The following is a 20,224-nucleotide window of genomic DNA, read 5'->3' as shown; positions in this document are numbered from 1 at the left end:
ACAAGTAACGTTGCCGGCAATACTCCAATGGCTAGTCTCGATAGGCAAGTGACGCAAAATGGGCTAGGGGTTATCAATGCAATTGCAAGGGGAATATACAATGGTGTCGTTGAGGTTACCGTCCTTGGCGATGATGAGTGGCGGTGTTCTTGATGTAGATACCAAGATGATGGAGACTCGTCCCTAAGTAGCCGAAACACCTTAGGAAACGGAAAAACCACAACTCAAAATCTCAAGGCCAAAAGTCAAACGGTGGTAGTGTAAGCGGTGGTGGTTTTGCGGAAGCTCAATGGGATTGCGGAAATGCAATGATGGGTTTTGAGACGCAATGCGGAAGTCGAGGGTGAGGTGGATGGACTATACACGGTGTCGGAGTTCGAAACACGGTCCCTAAGTAGCCGAAACACCTTAGGAGACACAACTCACAACACAAACAAAATTGGGTTAAGTCGGGTTGGTGGAAGTGTATGGTGGGTAAGCCTATGCGGAAGGTATGGTGGCGGTTGATGAAGAAGCAATCATCCCTAAGTAGCCGAAACACCTTAGGAGACTCGAATCACAACTCAAACAACCACAAATGCAAAGGGGAACAAAATTGGTTAGGTTGCGGAAGTTGGTGGTGGCAATTCGGAAGTTGTGGTGGAAGCCCTAGGCAAAGATGCCAAAGTTGTCAAAATTTGATGGAGTCAAATGGTGATGGGACCTATCTAGAGGGGTAGAGGATGTCAATAGCTACTCAACGAGCTAAAGAACGCGAAAATCGGACTCCGGATGTGGAAGTTATGCACAAAACGGTGAAACGGAAAAGCTGAAATGTACAGAGGTCGGACATCCGGGGCTTTGGCCGGATTTCCGGGACCTGATGTCCAGAACCGCGCGCGAAAATGCGGTCCAGGAGCCGAATGTCCGGGCCACGGGCCGGATGTCCGGGGGGCCAGATGTCCGGGGCTACGGGCCGGATGTCCGGGCTCCAAATCCGAGGATGAACTCGAGGAACTCGATTTTGGGGGCGGAAATTGATGATTTCGGGGGCAAAATTGGAGAGATTCGTGGATGGAAAGTGGGGAAAATTGGGGGAAAGCTAGATCCACAAGTAACAAAGCAAATCCACGGATCAAATTCAACAAAACATCATCAAACCAACAAATCACAAAAAAAATTGGGGGCTATTTTTGGTGGGGAATTTTCGAATTTGGGACAAAATCAACAAAACTAGGCTAGAAAACACAACGGGGAGGCTTCGAAATCGTGATCAACCTGGCTCATGATACCAAGATGATGTAGGGTGGAACCCTATATAGCCGATCTTTCACGAAAGGAGCGGATCCCAACTAAGAACACGAAGAACACGAGGGGAAACACGAGGGGAAGACACGAGAGAATCACTCAAACCAACAAGAACAATCACACATGTGCTAGATCCTCGAAACACAATGAGATACACAATCCAAATCCAACAAGGGACGATACATAGGTAACCGGTTCTTCTCCGAAAGGAGGTCTTGAGGGGGGCCACCCAAGAGGGGGTCTTGAATCCAACGTGGATCGTCTCCGAAGAGGGGCCGCAGTCTCTCTCGAGGAGGAGATCCGTATGGATGAGCAATGCTCTATCTCACATATGAGCTAAACCAATGCTAACCCTAGAAAGATGGAGGAGAAAGAGTATATATAGTCTAGGGGGTCGAAGGGGTACACGGGCCTCGGCCCTTACTGTGCGCAGACAGGGGTGGCCGGATGTCCGGGCGACGGGCCGGATGTCCGGGGCTTCAGGAGGGGCCGGATGTCCGGGCTGGGGGCCGGATGTCCGGGCTGGAGGGTAAAACTTTTGGATGTCTTCTGTCGTTGATGCCGGATTTCCGGGGGAAGGGCCGGATGTCCGGGCTTTGGCGAGGCGCCGGATGTCCGGGGCTAGCGTCGGATGTCCGGCCGCTGATGCTGTTGGCCGTCTGTCGGTGCAGCTCCTTGGCAGCTGCACAGGCGCCGGATGTCCGGCCGCTGTAGCTTCAGCAGCTCCGTCTTCTTCCGTCGTCGCTTCCAGGCCTCCCTCGCGGATGGTGTAGTTGTACCTTGGCGCTTGCACTCCTCGTCGTCCGTAGTGTTCCGACAATACCTATGCATGCACACGAGTGGAGTGTCAAGTAGTATACCATCCTCGAAGGGGTCAAGTGAGCACGTGTAAAGGAGATGATTCACCTTTGCGTATGTGAAGTAGATGTCGCACGTGTCACTCGCCGAATGGACTCTTGACATGGTGATGTCCATAGGATGCTCCGCATCACATAGTCCTCGTCTTATCTTGGCCGAGTTGGCGGGCCAACCATTCATCTTGGATATTGTTCTTAAATGCGGCGATGGCCTCTGCTTCGGAGCAGTTTATGATCTGGTTCTTCTTGGTGAGGAACCTGTTCCAGAACTTCCAGGCTGATTCGCCTGGCTGCTGGGTGACAAGGCTGAGGTCATCAGTGTCCGAAGGTCGGACGTACGTGCCCTGGAAGTTTGCCCGAAAAGCGTCCTCAAGGGACTCCCAGCTGCCAATAGAATGAGGAGGCAGGCTGTTAAGCCAACGCCTTGCCGCCCCTTTAGCTTGAGCGGCAAATATTTAATGGCATGGAGATCATCTCCGTTGGCCATGTGTATATGGAGAAGGAAGTCCTCGATTCATACTGCTGGGTTGATGGTGCTGTCGTATGATTCTATATTTATGGGCTTAAATCCTTCAGGGAGTTGATGTTCCATTACCCTGTCTGTGAAGCAGATCGGGTGGGCCGGACCTCGGAACCGAGGAGCATCTTGTCGGAGGTCGGGGGAGAGCCGTGAGTAGGCCTGGTCTCGGGCACGGCCGTTCCTGTCTATCCAGCCATCGTAGCCATCAAGCCCGGCGGGCATGCGTCCGCTTGATCCGTAGATGGATCGAGGAGGTGCCCTGTTTGACTCAATACGACGTCGAACGTGATGAGGGTCTAAGTAGTCCACGGGGTCCTTGCCATAACGGCGTGGAGGTGGCCGGGCGTCGAGGTTTTCCCGCCTGGACCTGTCCCGACCTCTAGGGGGTCGGTCAGGCTCATCGGCGGCTAACTCCTCATCAAACTGCGGCAGCAGACGCCTGCGTGGGTATGATTTCGGCGTGCTACGGCGCCGGTCTTCCACGACAGAGAGCACTTCGACCCACTTTTCATTTAGTGCGTCAGTGTTGGCTTGCAGCTGTTGCTGCTTGCTCTTCATGCTCCGAGCCGTGGCAATGAGGCGCCACCGGAAGCGCTCTTGTTCGAAAGGGTCCTCGGGGACTATGTAGTCCTCGGTGTCGAGGCTCTCGTCTTCCTCGGATTCCGGCATATAGTTGTCATCGGCCCCTTCAAAGAGGTCGCCGGGATCTAAGTCCTCGAGATGTCCTTCGGGTGTGCCGTTCCGTGCAGGGGAAGCTTGAGGGTCCTCCTTAGGGTTGTCGGCATCGCCGGCTGCCGCGTCAACGGCGGTTGCCTTATTGCCGCTAGGTTCCCCATTGTTGCCTCTTCTGCGTCTACGCCGATGTCTTGGAGGGGAATTGGGGGTGTCCACCATGTAGACATCGTAACTAGATGTAGCAGTCCACCTGCCGGTGTTTACCAGAGGCGAGGTGTCTTTGGTGGGGCCATTGGCATCTCCATCCATGTCCGTGGCCTCGCCGTAGTCTAGCACGTCGGTTAAATCATTGACCGTGGCCACTAGGTGGGTGGTGGGTGGGATGTAAATTTCCGGATCGTCGACTTTAAGTCCGACCTGATCATAAGCCGAAGTCTTGCTGTCCGAGACGGACATGCTCTGGATACGGTCAAGCATCTCATTGAGGTGAGACGACTCTTCGGGATTTATTGCTGGGTTGTAAGCGGGGCTGACTCGAAGTATGCCCAGTGTGTCGAAGGGGATCTAGGAGTGATTCCGGATTCTGCGCCGAGGTCAGTTCTAACCCTGATGTAATTTCAGAAGTGGGAGCCGGATCTACGTCCGGATTGGAGATCGGAAGGGGACAGGCCGAAGTAGTTACGTCGGGGGTTTCTGGTGACGCCGCGACGGAGATCGGTTCCGGAGTCGAGCCTCCGGAGCCGGGCGAGTTCTCAATTCGCCCGGGGGCCCATCCCGACAGGACAAGTTCGCCGCGGGAATCCGCGGTGTACTCGAGGCCTTCGAAGGTCACAATTCGACCTGGGGCGTAGTTTTCGACAGAGGCCAGATGACCCGTCGAGTCGGCGCAAAAGATCATGCCGTCGGACACAAAAAACTGGTCGGGGGCGTAAACGCTCCCATGGCCGTTGGCGCAGTTGATCTGCAGATGAGCCATCGATCCTTCTGGTGATCGCACAACGGAACTCTCAATGAAAGCACCAGTGTCGGTGTCAAAACCGGCAGACCTTGGGGTAGGGGGTCCCGAGTTGTGGATCTCGGACAGATGGTAACAAGAACGGACAGGCGATGTTTTATCCAAGTTCGGGTCCTCTTGATGGAGGTAAAAACCGAAGTCCTGCTCTGCTCTTGTTTATATTAGTGGAGAGGTATCAAGTACAGAGTTGATCTACCTCGAGATCTTAATATGTGGTCTAACTCTAGGGCTAGGTGAATGATATTGCGTTGATGTCCCCTCTATAGGCTAAACCCTATGGCTTATATACACGCCAGGGAGGGTATTTAGGGTTACAGGGTTGGTATCTAGGAGCAAGGCGGCAAGAGAAATCTTGGAGTATACGTCAAGTCTTTGGTGGAGGTAGTCTTGATCACGCCTCCTGCGTACGGCCTCCGAAGTCCGTCTTGACCATGAATGAGGGCCCATCGGCCCAACCCAAGGATCATGGGCCGGCTAGGTTAGCACCCCAATCCAGGACACCGTCAGTATTGTCAAGGATAAATACCAGATTCCGATTGTCGACGAGCTCGTGGATGAGCTCAACGGTGCTTTTTTGTTCACCAAGCTTGGTCTTCGTAGCAAGTATCATCAAGTGCATGCACGAGCCAGAGCCAAGATGTCTGCCTTTCGCTCGCATCACAGCCGTTACAAGTTCTTGGTGATGCCTTTTGGCCTCTCACCAACACACAAGTCACGCTCCAAGCTTTGATGAATGTTTTTCTTTGTCCTTCTCTTCAGAAATTTGTACTCGTTTCCTTTGATGATATTTTGATCTGCAGCAAGTCTTGGACAGAATACCTTCGTCATCTGTGTGCTGTCTTGCTTTTCCTCCAGCAATGTCAGTTATTCCTGAAGCGTTCCAAGTGCTTCTTTGGTGAGCGCAAGGTGGCCTATTTGGACCATATCATCTCAGCAAACGGCGTCACTATGGACCTTACTGAGGTGGAAGCGGTGGAGGCATGGTCAAAACCACGAAGTGTCCGTGCCCTTCGCGGGTTCCTTGGGCTTAATGGGTATTCTCACAAGTTCATCTAGGAGCACGGCGTGCTCTCAGCTCCATCGACCAAGCTCGTCAAGAAAGAAGGCTTTATGTGGTCCTCAGGGGCCAATGCGGCCTTTTGCACGCTCAAGCAGGGCCTCGCAGCAGCACCTGTGTTGCAGCTACCACACTTTGACTCTCCGTTCTTGGTGGATTGTGATGCATCTGGCATGGACTTTGAAGCCCTGGTACACCAAGGGGCATACCTCTTGCTTTCTTCAGCAGGGCGGTGGCACATGCCATGCCGAGCTAGTAGCTTGTGAGAGTAAGCTGATTGGATTGGTGAATGTTTAGTGGCGTTGGAGTCCGTACTTGTGGGGCCGGAGCATCAAAATAAGAACGAACCACTGTAACCCGAAGTCTTGATTGACCAACACCTTCCCACCATTTCACGACATTAATGGGTAAGCAAGCTGCTGGGATATGACTTCACTATGGAGTATCTACCAAGCCGTCAAAATACAGTGGCTGATGCTCTCTCCAGGTGTGAGCTTGGGCTGTCTTTGCTCTCATGTCCTCAGTTTCAACTTTTTGATGATCCGCGCCAGGAAATTGACACTACTGCAGACCTTACAACACGAAGTGACACCATTGAAGCAGGGATGGCTGCAGGGCTCGGAGCGTCACCAATGACCTCATTCTCCATAAAGGACGAGTCTACATCACACTGACCTCACTTTGCCTTCTTGCATTCTTGGCAGATGCCCATGACTTAGGTCATGAGGGTGTTCGAAAGACACTTCACGATTGAGTGACAATTTTTACATCCCTCCCATGCGAGCGGTGGTGGAGGAGATTGTGCGGTGTTTTGTCGTGTGCCAACGCAACAAGACTGGGCATTTGCATCTTGGTGGCCTTCTCCAACCCCTTCTGGCCCCTCAACATGTTTGGATAGACATTTCCATGGACTTTGTGGAGGGCCCTCGGAAGGTTGGTGGCAAGTCAGTCATCTTGATTGTTGTCGACGGTTTCTCGAAATATAGCCACTTCATTGCTTTGGGACATTCATACTTTGCTAGCTCTGTTGCCAAGGCCTTCTTTGCTAACATAGTCCGTCTTCATGGATTTCTGTCGTCCATTGTCAGTGATCGCGACCCAGTATTTACCAGCAATTTTTGGACCAAGATTGTACGTCTTGCTGGTGTCAAACTATAACTCAGTTATGCATTTCACCCCCAAACTGATGGACAAACAGAAGTATGTCTGTAACCACAATACCAACAGTTTATCCCTAGGAAATATATCTCTATTAGGAAGTTGTCTTTACTTCCCAAACAGGTAAGATTTGGTTTGCTTTCGAAGTTATGTGATCTCTCATCTCTATGATCTATATAAAGGGAGGATGGTTTGTATTAAGGTTATGAGTCAAGGGCAACCTGGTTCCCGTAGCTCCCACTTGTGTAGGGTCCGGGGAAGGGTCGACCACTTTGTGTTTTTTGTACGCAACCTTTCACTACATTTCTGCAAGAGGCTGTTTTCAGGACTTGAACCCGTAACCTCATGGTCACAAGGCAACAGCTTTACTGCTGCGCCAAGGCTTCCCTTTTGTGTTATGAATCAACAAACAGAGAAAATTGCCCCAGCCTGAGAGTTCTGAGCCTGTAGCGTCATGTACGCGCGCCTCAGGGCGAACCTCGCTATCACCTTCGATCAGATTCCAATTCCCACCTCCAACTCCACGCACATAACACGTGTACAAAGCAAAAATTTAAACACTACCAGCAGAGTTGGGAGAATAGGGCCAACTTATGAAACCAAAGCTTTCTCTAGCTGCTATTTGTTTCTCTTTTAGTTTGGCTTATGGTTGTTGCATATACCCCTCGAGGAAAAAATGACGAAATAATATTAATACTTGAGTAAAATTTTATGTATCAATAGTGTCTGGGGAACCTGTTTAGGCTTGTTAATGTTCCCAAAAAAATATGAAACAAATACTGGAACATCACACCTATAATATAAGATGATCGAACAAATGGATTGGGAAAATATGAGTTTATGCGCCCTCGATAAAAATAACAATTATTTTAACTCACTTTGATATATATATATATATATATATATCAGTGTAGAATATGAAACAAATACTGGAACACACTTTTTTGTCCAGGGCACATATAGTCAAATTTCCTCAATTGTTCTGCTGGATCATCATATATTATAGGTGTGATGCTGCAGTATGTTTTTCATGATTTTGGAAAACTTCTACACCATCAAGACCTTAAACGAGTTTTGTGGTAAGTATTGAGTGTAGAATAACTTATTCTACACCCCTAGTAAAAGGTACACAAAATATAGTAACATAGTATACCAAATATTGTAATTTTTCAAAGAATGCAGCAACTTACCAACTTGGATAGTAATTTTTATTATTTTGGAATTACTATATTTTGTACATTGTTTTACTAGATTTTGTGTATTGTGTTACTGGTGGTGTAAAATAAGCATTTTACACTCATGCTTAGAATAGCGCAATCATATACATATATATGGTTATTATGTCTTTGCCATCCGAGGTCTATACCACCCCTCTAGCTGCCGTCTGATTTGGCTTTGAGATTCGTGTCACATATTTTAGGTTTGTCATTGGTTAGTTGTTCATTTGTCTAATTGCATTGAGACGAGTTCATTAGCACCCAGTAGTAACAAAATTAAGTGTTTATACTATGTATACACATGGATCCATTAATTTCGAGTCCTTTTTGAATTCATGTTGAACTTTTTTAGGGAATCCAAGTCTTACCAATCAACTTTTTTGTACTATTATAAGAAGATTATAGGAAGTTATAGCATTTTTGTACATCTGAGTAAGATTAGAAGGTTAAGTATTCATGATCTGATATATTGATACCCCTAGTCTAACACATGCTCTTCTGAAATCATATTAGTGTGATCATTGGCATGCTTCATTAATTGAATCCCGATAGAGGAAATACGATAGCACAGTGTTTGCACAGGCCGCGAGGCACGCATCCAACAGAGAGAACACGGGGTGGCATAGCCACCATGTGTTAAAATCCACCACATTCTATTTGCAATGGATATGAGAGCATTGATCTTCACTTGATTTCTATCGAACGGTTTGCTTGCATGATGAGTCTGTTCCTCCCGTCCTGATTTTTTTTCTAGTGTACACATCACCCCGCTTCAGGTTTTTCTTGCGAGTACGATCCTTCTCCACCACTTCTTGAGGCGAGAAAAAAGAAACGATGGATGCGTCTCCTAGGGTTCGAACCCATGTTCTCTCTAGCTAGTGAATTAGGCACAGCTTCAACCAATGACGCTTGTTGTACAAGGGATGGAAATTATCCTTTTTGACACACTTTTACTACGACACAAGTATAAAAAGTTATTGTTATTTATTTTTCCTTTCGAGATGTCTAACTGCCATACCACAATTTTTTTGGGGTCATTATCAAACTCATCCTTTGCCGTTCGATCATAGTTGGGCGGCTGTCAATTTCCCTCGTCTCGCTCGATACTCTCCACCTCTCTCACCCCGTGTGTTTGTATAAGATGGAGCGAACTTCATCTCCGCCGTCGTCGCACGCTGTCGGATTCAGGGTTCCGCAGACCCTTGAGAGGTTTGAACTCTGGGGTGCGTGCGAAGAACTCGTCCTCCCCGGTCTGCCTACTCGCTAATCTCAATGCCTAGCTCGACGAACTGGATGTAGAAGGGACACAGCAGTTTATCCTGGTTCGGGCCAGCTTGCGGTGTAATACCCTACTCCAGCTTGGTGGTGGATTGCCTCGAGGGGCTGAGGATGAACTAGTACAATGGTAGAACAGCCTTAGGAGGTGAGGTGTTCTTGTGCTCGATGAGCTAGTGGGTGTGAGGATGATCTGAATGATCCGTCCCCGTCTATGGTGGTGGCTAAGTCCTATTTATAGTGGCCTTGGTCCTCTTCCCAAATGTAGGCGGGAAGGGATCCCACAACGGCCAAATTTGAAGGGGGACAACTAGTACATGCTATCCTGACAAAAGTAGTCTTCGCCTGCAAAAGCCTCTGGTCGTGACGCCGCGGTGGGCTCGGCGATGACCTCCGTCCTACCGTCCTGGCGGTCTTGGTCTTGTTGCATCGAAATGGAAACCTTTGGCTGATTCCTTGGGACTCCACGCCTGCGCTTGCCTCCTTAGCGCAAAAGAGGAAACTGGTACACTGCGCCCGCTGGCGCCCGCCTGGCCTTGATCGTCATGGCTCACGTCACCTGAACCTCGGGGGTATTGGTGCTCAGGGCTTGTCCATCCACCAAGGCCCCGAGCCGTGCCAACCGGCACTTGTCTTCGGTACGTGATCGTGACCCGCCTTATCCATCTTGAGAGAGGTGCCTGCCCCTGTATTGCTGACATATATATATATATATATAACAATACTTTAGGACAAATTAGGACATATTGGGGATGTGACGTATTTGGACAAATATTTCCTACCACCCGGTGGTAGTTACCCTCACATGAGTTTTGTATGTTGTATGTAGTATATGTTAAAACCGAGAGTATGCACGCGTAGTATGTAGTATGTATAACAATATTTTGGTCGTATGTACAATTTATTAGTATTATCTTTTATACATACAAATATGAAAGTATTTTCAAAGTAAACTAAAAAGTATGGATTGACATGCAAGTTTTTCATAGATCTCGCTTTGAAAAATCTTAGATATACTAGTTTATAAACATACTGAGAATGATAAAGTAGTATATATACTATCACACGGTAGTATTTAAGACGCGAGGGTAACTACCACCGGGTGGTAGGATGTATACTTTTGACATTCTATTTTTTGAGTCTTAGAAATGTTGCACAGAAGGTAAAAAACAGGGACAGTGAACCGTTACTTTTTGCACCTATCCAGATTTGTAATGATATGAGAATATGGATGCTTTGATGTCCATTTTATTGCTGAATGTATGTCTTGCTGTATTGACCTCACTTTTCCATGCTCCATAATATCACTATCTCATTGTGATCCGGCATTACCTTGATATTTTGATGATGACCTTTTCAAAATGAACCAATTAAGACTAATCTGGCTTTTGTCTGATTTTCCCACGTGTTTCTTCCAGCTGGGGACTGTGTGCTAATGAGATCAGCTGATACATCAAAGCCACCTTATGTGGCAAAAGTTGAGTCCATTGAGGCAGCAGGGTCTCGAGGCACAAATGTGAGAGTACGGGTTCGATGGTACTATCGTCCAGAAGAATCCATTGGTGGGAGGCGACCATTTCATGGTTCCAAAGAGGTATTCCTCTCTGACCACTATGATGTACAGAGTGCTGACACAATAGAGGGAAAATGCAATGTCCACAGCTTCCGTAGCTACACAAAGCTTGATTCTGTGAATGCCGAGGACTTCTTCTGTCGCTTTGACTACAAATCAGCATCTGGCAGTTTCGTGCCCGACCGTATAGCTGTGTAAGAATCCAATGCAACCTCTAATGTTTTATTGTTGGTAGATGGATACTCAATGCACTGTGTAATTTACTCCCTCCGTCCCATAATATAAGAGCGTTTTTTACACTAGTGCAGTGTCAAAAACGCTCTTATATTATGGGACGGAGGGAGTAGTTTTTTGGCATGGCAGTTCATTATATAAGTGATGCATTCCTAACTTTACGATGATATTGACTATAAATAGTTTTCCTAGTTTTGTTCATGAATGATGTCTATATTTATCCCAAAGCTTATCAAATTTGTACCCTTGATGATATGATGATAATTTTTTGCATATTCACAACCCATCTATTGGCCTGTTTTAGTTATTTTCCTAAAGAGGCAACACAACTATTTTCTTGCATGTAAGGCAATAGGAAGGGACATAAAAAAATGCAAGGTTTATGCCAACAGTTGTTGGCATTTCATGTGTTGGGCTCGTGGTACACAATGCATGCTTTAGCATGTGTATCAGGCTTATATTGTCCACAATCGAAGAGTAATCCCTTGTTTGCTATAGCAGCTATATTTGGGAAAAAGTTGTTGCAGTTTGTTGTCCCATTAAATCGTGCTTCTTGTTTTATAATATTTGATCAAAGTCTATTTTCTTCCACTCTTGTATGTAATCTCAATCAAATCCCTCTTTCTTGCTAGGCTTTGCGTGCCTCCCTTATTTGCATGTTTGATTTCTGTACAGTTTTTGAATCAGAATCTCTTGTTTACTGTTATTATCATGTCTTTCTGTACAATGTGACAGGTTTTGCAAGTGTGAGATGCCGTACAATCCTGATGACCTTATGATCCAATGTGAGGAATGCTCTGACTGGTGAGTAAATCATATATTTGAAAAATACTCCCTCTGTAAAGAAATATAAGAGTGTTTGGATCACTACTTTAGTGATCTAACGCTCTTATATTTCTTTACGGAGGTAGTACAAATTAACTTTTCAAAGTCATGGGTGTCGGTTCCTCTGGTTCATTTTGTATCATTCTGTTGTGGTTCATTTTGAAAAGGTCATCATCACCTTGATACTTTGATGACCTCCATTCCATGTGCATTTTGTACTAATTGGTTCATGATGACATAGTTATACCTTTTCCGCTCTGGTGCATTTTGTATCATTCTGTTTTGTGTACAAATGGAGGTGTGTGTCTTGTCTTTTTGATATTAGACATGAGGTATAAAAGGTAGGCGATAAATCATTGTTTCAAGTAGAGCTGAACTGCTGCTAATCGTACAAAAAGAACTTAGTATTTTGGTACCTATTTTCGGCTTTGATGTGGTGTAACTAGGGGTGGGTGTTTGGTTCCCCCGAACAGAACGGTTCGGTGCTTTGTAATTTTTGGTTCTCAGAAAATATGGACCAATTGGTCTCTACTATTTAACGTAACCGAGAGTTTGGTCCCTGGATCGTTCGGTTAGGTCGTCGGTTCTGGACCGAACAGATCGTCGTGCATGGGGCTGGCTGACTGGCATAGCTGGCCTGCTAGCAAGATGGGGCGCTGGTCTGGTCTGGTCGGCTAGAATAGCGGCTAATACTAGCTGGGCTGGTAGCTATCTGTTGTCTGGCATAGACGCACAATTTCCTCTCACCAAAAGTAAACTTAAGACAGTCGCAAGCTGCACCAACAGACAACATGTAGGCTTACAGGCGATCAGGTTGGGTTGGTACAGGTGGTCAACTGCAAATTATGTATAGAAAAATGGCTGGGTTGGTACAGGCGATCAGCTGCAAATTATGTACAGAAATTTTTGCCAGCATATACCCTGTACCACACCGTTCCTTGACAAACAAGAATGACAGTAAACAAGTGACAGAGACTAACTTCGAGATAATTAACATAAACTGGGCATAAACATAGCAAATTCGACTCAACAGATAGCACCAGCAAACCAGCTGTAGTTTAGCACACACGACAGCATTGACAAGTCTTGACTTCACACTTCAGTTGATAAAACGAAATAGAAGAAGACAAGCAGCAGGAAGCGCACTGGATCAGTAGTGTTGCGCCACTGCCATCTGCCAATCTCCCATCTTCTAAACTTCAAGCTTTATTGCTTATTCTTCAACCTTCATGGATGATTTACTTGCAGCACAGCTTGCTTATCTCACCTATATTCTTATGAGGATTACACTTGCAAACACGAAAGTGCTTGTGCAAAGCAGATGTACCATTGATGATCGGATGAGTGGCGATGTCGGTCTCGCAGTAGTTGCATTTTGCCTTCTGCAAACACCATCAACCTTGATCTTCTCGAAATGGTTACATATCTCTGATCTTGCAGCCATATGCTTTCAAGCCTCCTTATTTCACCCTCCTTGTCCATGGGAACAATAGCATGAGACTCCTATCTCTGAAGACATCTACAACACAAAGCAAACCTTGATTCAGACAAGGACGGTACACATCACAACTAGGATCAAATCATGAACTTGGATCTGGATGGAATCAAGAATATGACCGAATATAATTCAACTACTTATGTTGCAGGCAAGCAGCAGCGTTCGATACAGAATCCGTCCAGCCGCTTGCCATGGCTTGCAGCAGCCAACTTTCTTCTTACCTGATGTTGTCGCGGCCCGGGGCCAGGGATTTGGGCGGGCAGGCAGCGCAGTGATGCATCGGGCTGCAGTGATTCACAACTCATATACAGTGCTTGGGAGACAAGAAATCAAGCAGCCATGGAAGGTACAGATCACGCACGCGAGACTTGCGGTCTTGGGGAGGGCAAGGATTGATCTGTGCTGTGATTTTGGGAGGAGGCGATTTGGGACGAGCAGCGTTTTGGAAGGAGGCGGTGCCAGTTCTGCGGGGTGCGGCAGCTGGGAAGAGAGGAATTAGGGGTAGGGCGTCGGTGCTTCGGTCAGTTTGGTGGACCGAGGGTACAGACCGAAATCACCGAACTTAATTTGGTTTTTTAAAATTGCTAACCGAGCTCAGTACCAAAGGTTTCGGTTTCGGTCACTTCGGCTTTGGTCCAGGTTAAATTTGTTTTGGGTTATATGCCCACCCCTAGGTGCAACTCTATTTTTGCCACACTTTCTCTCCCCTTGATGGGCAATAGCCCCAAATACCAAAAACAACATTCTGATTTTTCTTTATATTAGGACCCTGAACTGTGCTTTGGCTCAAATTCTGGAGCTGCATGTGATTTAATGATTTTATAGTTTCTGGCTCATATATAGGGAATTTCGGAGAGTGATTACAAACTATTAGCTGAAATATCTGACCCCATTGCGCCTAACTGAATTATTAAACGAGCTTGTGTGATTCTATTTTCCATGTCCATGTTTCCATAACTCAGGGTATGTTTCCATAACAAGCATGAGTCAGCAGCATGTGCATTCATTTTCCTGTGAGGGACTATCGTTTTTGTATTTAGATCCAGAATTTAATTTATTTAATTGGTGACATTGCATAAATTAATGCCTTGACTCTATAACCTTCCGTCAACAAGTCCTTACACTGCTTGCGAGAGCATGTTAAGCTAATTGTTAGTGTTTGTCTATTCTAAATGATGGCAAAAAGCTAGTCAATCGGGACATATAGAATGATATATATTTTGTAATTTTAATGTGCAGAGTATGCCTGGTTAGTTCTTGAATAGTGTGTGTACATAAATAGGGTGCACCATAATTTTTTGTTTGTTCAAACAAATATGTTTTCTTTTCCATCTATTCCGGTCTCTGTAGGTGCATCTGTGCGTGCTAAGTAATCATCTGCCTCCAGGAATTCGAGTCCCTTTGAACTTGAGGTTATAACTGCTGCTTTTGTTTTTCAGGTTTCACCCTTCTTGTATTGGAATGACCATTAAAGAAGCAAAGAAACGAGAACACTTTTTCTGCCAGAGCTGTACTGCTGAAAATGGGAAGACAACTGAGAATTTTCATGAAGCCACGGGACAGTCAGAAGAAAAGGTAACTATGACACGATTGCTTTATTATCGCTGGTGTGTTGCCTGGTTTGTTATCTGAAATGACGATAAACAAATATGAATTATGCAAATTTAGTTCGTATTAGTGAAAAACTGAGAATGCACATAATCTGTGATAATGTTATAGCATGGTTAGCTTAATTATGAAAGGAGAGGTCTGTTCTGCAGTCAAACTGGTACAATCATCGCACCAATTGGTACATAGTGAAATCCACTAGCAGTGCTTAAACTTTCGCGTTATGTTCGCACAGACACGGACATGGATTAGGAGCTCTCTGATGCCATGCACCCTGTATAAATAGTAAAATAAAAAAAATTACTAGGAAAAATAAAAAAAATCCTAAAATTTGAGGATATCAAACCTGGTCGACCATTCTACTCCTGTGTGAAGTTTCATGAAGAAAAGACATCCATGGTATTCTCAGCAAAAAAGACAGAAATTACGATTATATGAATAGAATTGTTTGAATGAATCATAGGTCGGATTGTATTTTCTTACTAAGAATACCACGGATACCATTTCTTGACGAAACTTCGGACGTGAGTAGAATGAACGACCAGGCTTGATACCCTGAAATTTCAGTTTTATTTACTAGTATTTTTTTCGATTTTACTGTTCATATAGGGTGCATGGCACCCGAGAGCTCCTATCCATTTTCGCACACAGACTCAATTACTTTAACACCGCAGTTTATTCTCCTTAAACTTTTAAAAAAAGAGGTTCACAGGATCCTTGCCAAGAAAATAGAGGTTCACAGGGGATCTACGAAGCATGCATTGCTGGCTCTGGCTGAATACATCATTCTTCTGATCTGATGAGCTCACACAATCAACACATTTGTTCTAATAGCCTCATTCATCCAACTAACTGGCACGGGGTGACCCTTGCGACAATCGTTGCTACCTCTTCTGCCCTAGCCACCTGCAGCTCCACTCTGCTCCTAGCAATGCTGCTGTTATCCCCCTCGATGAAATGTTGCACCAAAGCGCTGTTGGCATGGACGGCTTTGGCCACATACATCATTCTTCAAACGCCTCAGCCTGCAGGAAATTGTCGTTTTTTGACGCGTAAAGGACCAACAGGTGCTTCTTGGGATGGCCATGACCTACACCGTTGATGGGTGTGCATGAATATGAATCTTGCTCCTTGATTGCATTTCCATTGTCATAGTTGGCCGTGGATATTTTTCTTTTTTCATGCCTAGGTACTCCAACTACCACCAGCACGCTTTATTGATCCCATCCCCTAGCTCCAAGATTGTGCTCCTGGCTACGAGAAGATGGGGCTGATAAGTGGGCCCATGTGACTGGGATGCCAGGCTTGCAGAGTTAATACTTAATACTCAATGTACGCTGCCAGGAACGCTGCTATGGCAGCGATGCTTGTTTTGGACCTGTGGTGGACCCCTTCAAAAGGGAACGCAGCATGCATGTCCCGACCTGTATACTGAAAGCTTGGTGATCAGTTCAAAATAAATCGGGGATTACATATTGTTTGTTCATTTCTCAGGGTAAGGTTAAATCTAGTCTACCAAAATTCTTTATATAATTCTAAACTAGAAGGGTTGGGCGCGCTTTGCTGCACCGTTGGTGTTGTTGGGTTTTCATAATTTTTGTTCTCCTTCTGTTTCAAAATATAAGGAGTATTAGTTTTTTGATAAGTCAAACCTTTTTAATTTTGACCAACTTTGTAGATAAATATATCAATATACATAATATCATATCGGTATCATTAGATTTATCATGAAATGAATTCTCATATTTTATTTATTTATTATGGATGTTGATATTTTTGGCTTTGAACTTGGTTGAAGTTAAAGGACTTTCACTTTTCAAAAAACTAATACACCTTATATTTTGGAACTGAGGGAGTATTTGGTTTGGTTAGTCGGGGAGACGATGGAGTGTTTTTTTATATTTATAGTGGTGTTTTGGTGGCCTTCCGTGGTGTGACTCGGTGTATCCATACTTTATGTGTCGAAATTTTCTGCATGGGTGGCAGCCTGTACTAAATTGATGCTGCAATATCAGGTGGTGAGAGGATGCATGGGGTTGATATGTTTTTATAGGCCGGTTGGTGCTGATTGGTTTGAAAAATTGTTGGCCCGCTCAAAGCCGTGAACCAAATCCAAAATTGAATACTTCAATTAAATGAGAGAGCTTCAAAATTAGGGAGCATAGTGAATTCAAATAAAATTTTATCCCAAATGATAAGTTTCACACGTAGGGCACGAAACAACATGGTCCAAACGCTGCCGTAGCCATCCATTTTACCACATCAAATCATTTTACCACATCAAATAGATGACATCAGTGAAAACTTTTTGGTTTTTCAGACATAAAATCTCTTAAATAAAAAATCTGATTAAAAATTCATTCATCATGAAATCTGTCTCGAAGAGATCTTCAAAACTACTCCCTCCGTTCCTAAATACTTGTCTTTCTAGGCATTTCAACAAGTGACTACATACGGAGTAAAATGAGTGAATCTACACTCTAAAATATGTCTACATACATCCGTATGTGATATTCATTTGAAAAGCCTAGAAAGACAAGTATTTAGGAACGGAGGGAGTAGATCCCATATTGATGTTTTGATGATTTTTTCTAGCTAGAAGTTACCATGATGTTACACTGAAGTTGCCATACTGTTTACACTAAAGTTGCGATAATATGTTTCATCTAGTTTTTTTTTCTAGATTTAAAGCTACCATTGTATTTTAACACTTTTCATGACAAATTTTTATTAATTGACCATGACAATTTTAGTAATTAACCACGGCAAATTTAATTGGTGGATCATGACAATTTTTAGTAATTCATCATGGCAAATTTAGTTTATGATCATGAAAATTTTAGTATTTTGACCATGGCAATTCTAGTATTTTGACCATGAATTTTTTTATATGAACCATGATAAATTTTAGTGCATGTATCATGGCAAATTTAAATAATTCACCACGGCAATTTTAGTTTTTGATCCATGGCAAATTTGAGTCATTGAGTATGCATTTTAAGGTAATTGACGACGGATTTCTTTTTAATTATGAACCATGTCAAAATTATTTCTTGGATCATGGCAAATTTTAATAATTCTCCATGGCAAGTTTAGTTTCTTAATCCCTTCTTTGTAACTTGTCAAAATTTACTTTAAACATAGAAGAAAAAGTAGTTGAAACATATCATGGCAACTTCACACCATGACAATTTATGTGCAATAAACATGGCAACTTTTGACCGCAAAAAATATCGTCAAACATATCGATATGGGATCTAGTTTCGAAGTCCTCGTCGTGACGGATTTAATGGTGAAAATGGATTTTCAATTAATTTTTCATTTAAGAGATAAAACATTTTAAAGTTTGAAAAACCCAAAAGATTCTCGCTGGCATCATCTGTTTTTGTTCCTGTTTGCATGCATATGTGAAAGAAATAAAAATGCTGACGTGTCACAATGGGTGGCTTGAAGGGCGTTTGGCTCCTCCTTCAGCCCACACGTATGGACGGAATTGCTTCGTGTCACACGTGTGGCACTTATTAGGGTCCAATTTAATAGGAGAGGTCGTCGAGAAATTGTTGACCTGGTCAAAATTGGGTAATCCATTTTTCAAATTGAAGATCTCATGGTTGCGAGGCCTTAAAAATCAGGAAGAATAATATATTTATAGATTTGCAATCCCGTGGTGGTTCACAACATAATGAAATCCAACATGAAATCAACCCCATCCAAAGTTGAATGTGTTATCTGGTCTAGCATATGCATGAAATTCTTAAGTAAACAAGCTGGGATTATCATTCTTGGATAGCTGATCGATGCGCTCATAATTCATTTACACTAACATGTGCAGCCGGTGGAGTCGAAAAGGCGGAGAAGGTGATGGGCTGGATTAATTTGATGGAATTTCCACACGGATATACAATAGCCTTCTAGTCTGAGGTCTGTGGTGTTGTTTGTGGCAGTCTGTGACCCCTTCTAATGTCAGGCATGCAGTGTACATAACGTGCAACCTGAGATTGTTGTATTAGGAGAAAATAGAATTTGGACGCTAGTGTCCGAGTTTGAGCAGTATGGCACCATCAAGATCCCTTGTGATCTTCCCTCAAAAAAAAAAATCCCTTGTGATCCATTATGCAGTGGGGCCTGACCAGCCTTTTACGTTTGTGAGAGTCGAATCTTGTGTTGCCATGTGGAATGTTTGTGTCTTTGTTTCAGAGCAACTCGTGGTGCAGTATCTGTGTAGAAGGGGATCTGATTTTTAGCATTTGATTTAGCTGCGTAATTTTTATAGAACTATTGTCGCTTAAGATCGTTAATAAAGCTGGAAAAATTGGTCTCATAATGTTGACAAAAATTCATAATAAAGCACAGAACACTACATATCAGAATGTTTGCGATTTTGTAACACTGGGTTTGTGAAACCTTATGGCATTGTAAGGTCTCTTTGTCAAATTTGTTTATATCAATAGCAATTCAACTATACATTTAAATAGTTGCAAAGTTTTGTTGCAAATATGCAATAATAAACTTGTTATTATTATTTTGTTATTTTTATGATTAAATTTATATTTTTATGCTAAAATTGTGTTAGTTTCTGAAAACCTTAATGCATGTGTGGAATAATAAACATCAAATAGATCCTTAGTCAAGCCTATATACTAGCTTATATGTTGCTAATGATCTTATTTTCTTGATCATGTGCATTGTTAATGTAACAAGGACATCAACAATAATGAGTACATATTATTAGGGTAACAATGGTGTTGAATAGACCCATTTATGAAATACCGTGAGATCACAATGCAATATGTTGTCGGTATTTTCTCATAATTTGTTAATGTTTTACTTGTGTGCTTAGACCATGAGAATATCACGGACCTAGATGATTTATTCAGGGACAACATCAAACTTTACTTAGTAATTAGGTAATTATAAAGATAGCTTCTAGGTATGATTCAGCGATTCTGCTCCTGTCGTGGAAGAATACTCGTCTGAAACCGGAGGATGGGTTTGGAGCGCCACAAGCCGCCGGATCAACTACCTACCCTGCGCTGGGCGGCCACCTTCTCCACCGCCTTCATTGTCGGATCGCCGGCCTGGCAAGCTGGCGCTCAATTCCTAGATCGGCCGGGGCTATGCTTCCTACGGAATGGCGATGGCAAAATCGTGGAAGGGAGGCATCTGTGCGAGGGGGAGAAGATTGTCACCGGGGAGATGGTGCTTCTTGAGTGCGTGGTACGTGTTGGCGCGTGAGTCTTCCCGGGCAGGCGGCGGCTGACTTTGGCTCCGGGCGCCCTCTCGCCGACGTCGAGTTCGCCTTCGCCGCATTTCTCCCCGCCGGCCTCTGGATCGAGGTTTTGAGGTCTTGGCCGAGGAGGAGGAGGAGGCTGAGGATCCATGATGCGGAGCATCCCAAGGTCATCCCCATGGACCTACCATCGTC

At 44.4% G+C, this 20,224-nt stretch overlaps 1 protein-coding gene across 4 annotated transcripts in view; it reads left to right on the top strand.

The window, feature by feature from the left end:
- The window catches only part of LOC109770828 (chromatin remodeling protein EBS), a 35,830-nt gene extending 16,818 nt beyond the window's left edge, over positions 1–19,012 (top strand). For all 4 annotated transcript variants that reach the window (XM_020329538.4, XM_073508478.1, XM_073508479.1 and 1 more), the window contains 4 exons: positions 10,480–10,828; positions 11,604–11,672; positions 14,631–14,766; positions 18,632–19,012. In XM_020329538.4, the coding sequence (XP_020185127.1) occupies positions 10,480–10,828; positions 11,604–11,672; positions 14,631–14,766; positions 18,632–18,661 (584 nt within the window). In that variant the 3' untranslated portion in view covers positions 18,662–19,012. The remainder of the gene's footprint in view (positions 1–10,479; positions 10,829–11,603; positions 11,673–14,630; positions 14,767–18,631) is intronic.
- Positions 19,013–20,224: the final 1,212 nt, after the last annotated feature.

This window comes from Aegilops tauschii, chromosome 2 (assembly GCF_002575655.3).
Source record: "Aegilops tauschii subsp. strangulata cultivar AL8/78 chromosome 2, Aet v6.0, whole genome shotgun sequence".
Taxonomy (NCBI): domain Eukaryota; kingdom Viridiplantae; phylum Streptophyta; class Magnoliopsida; order Poales; family Poaceae; genus Aegilops; species Aegilops tauschii.
This window is presented reverse-complemented; position numbering and strand designations above follow the sequence as displayed.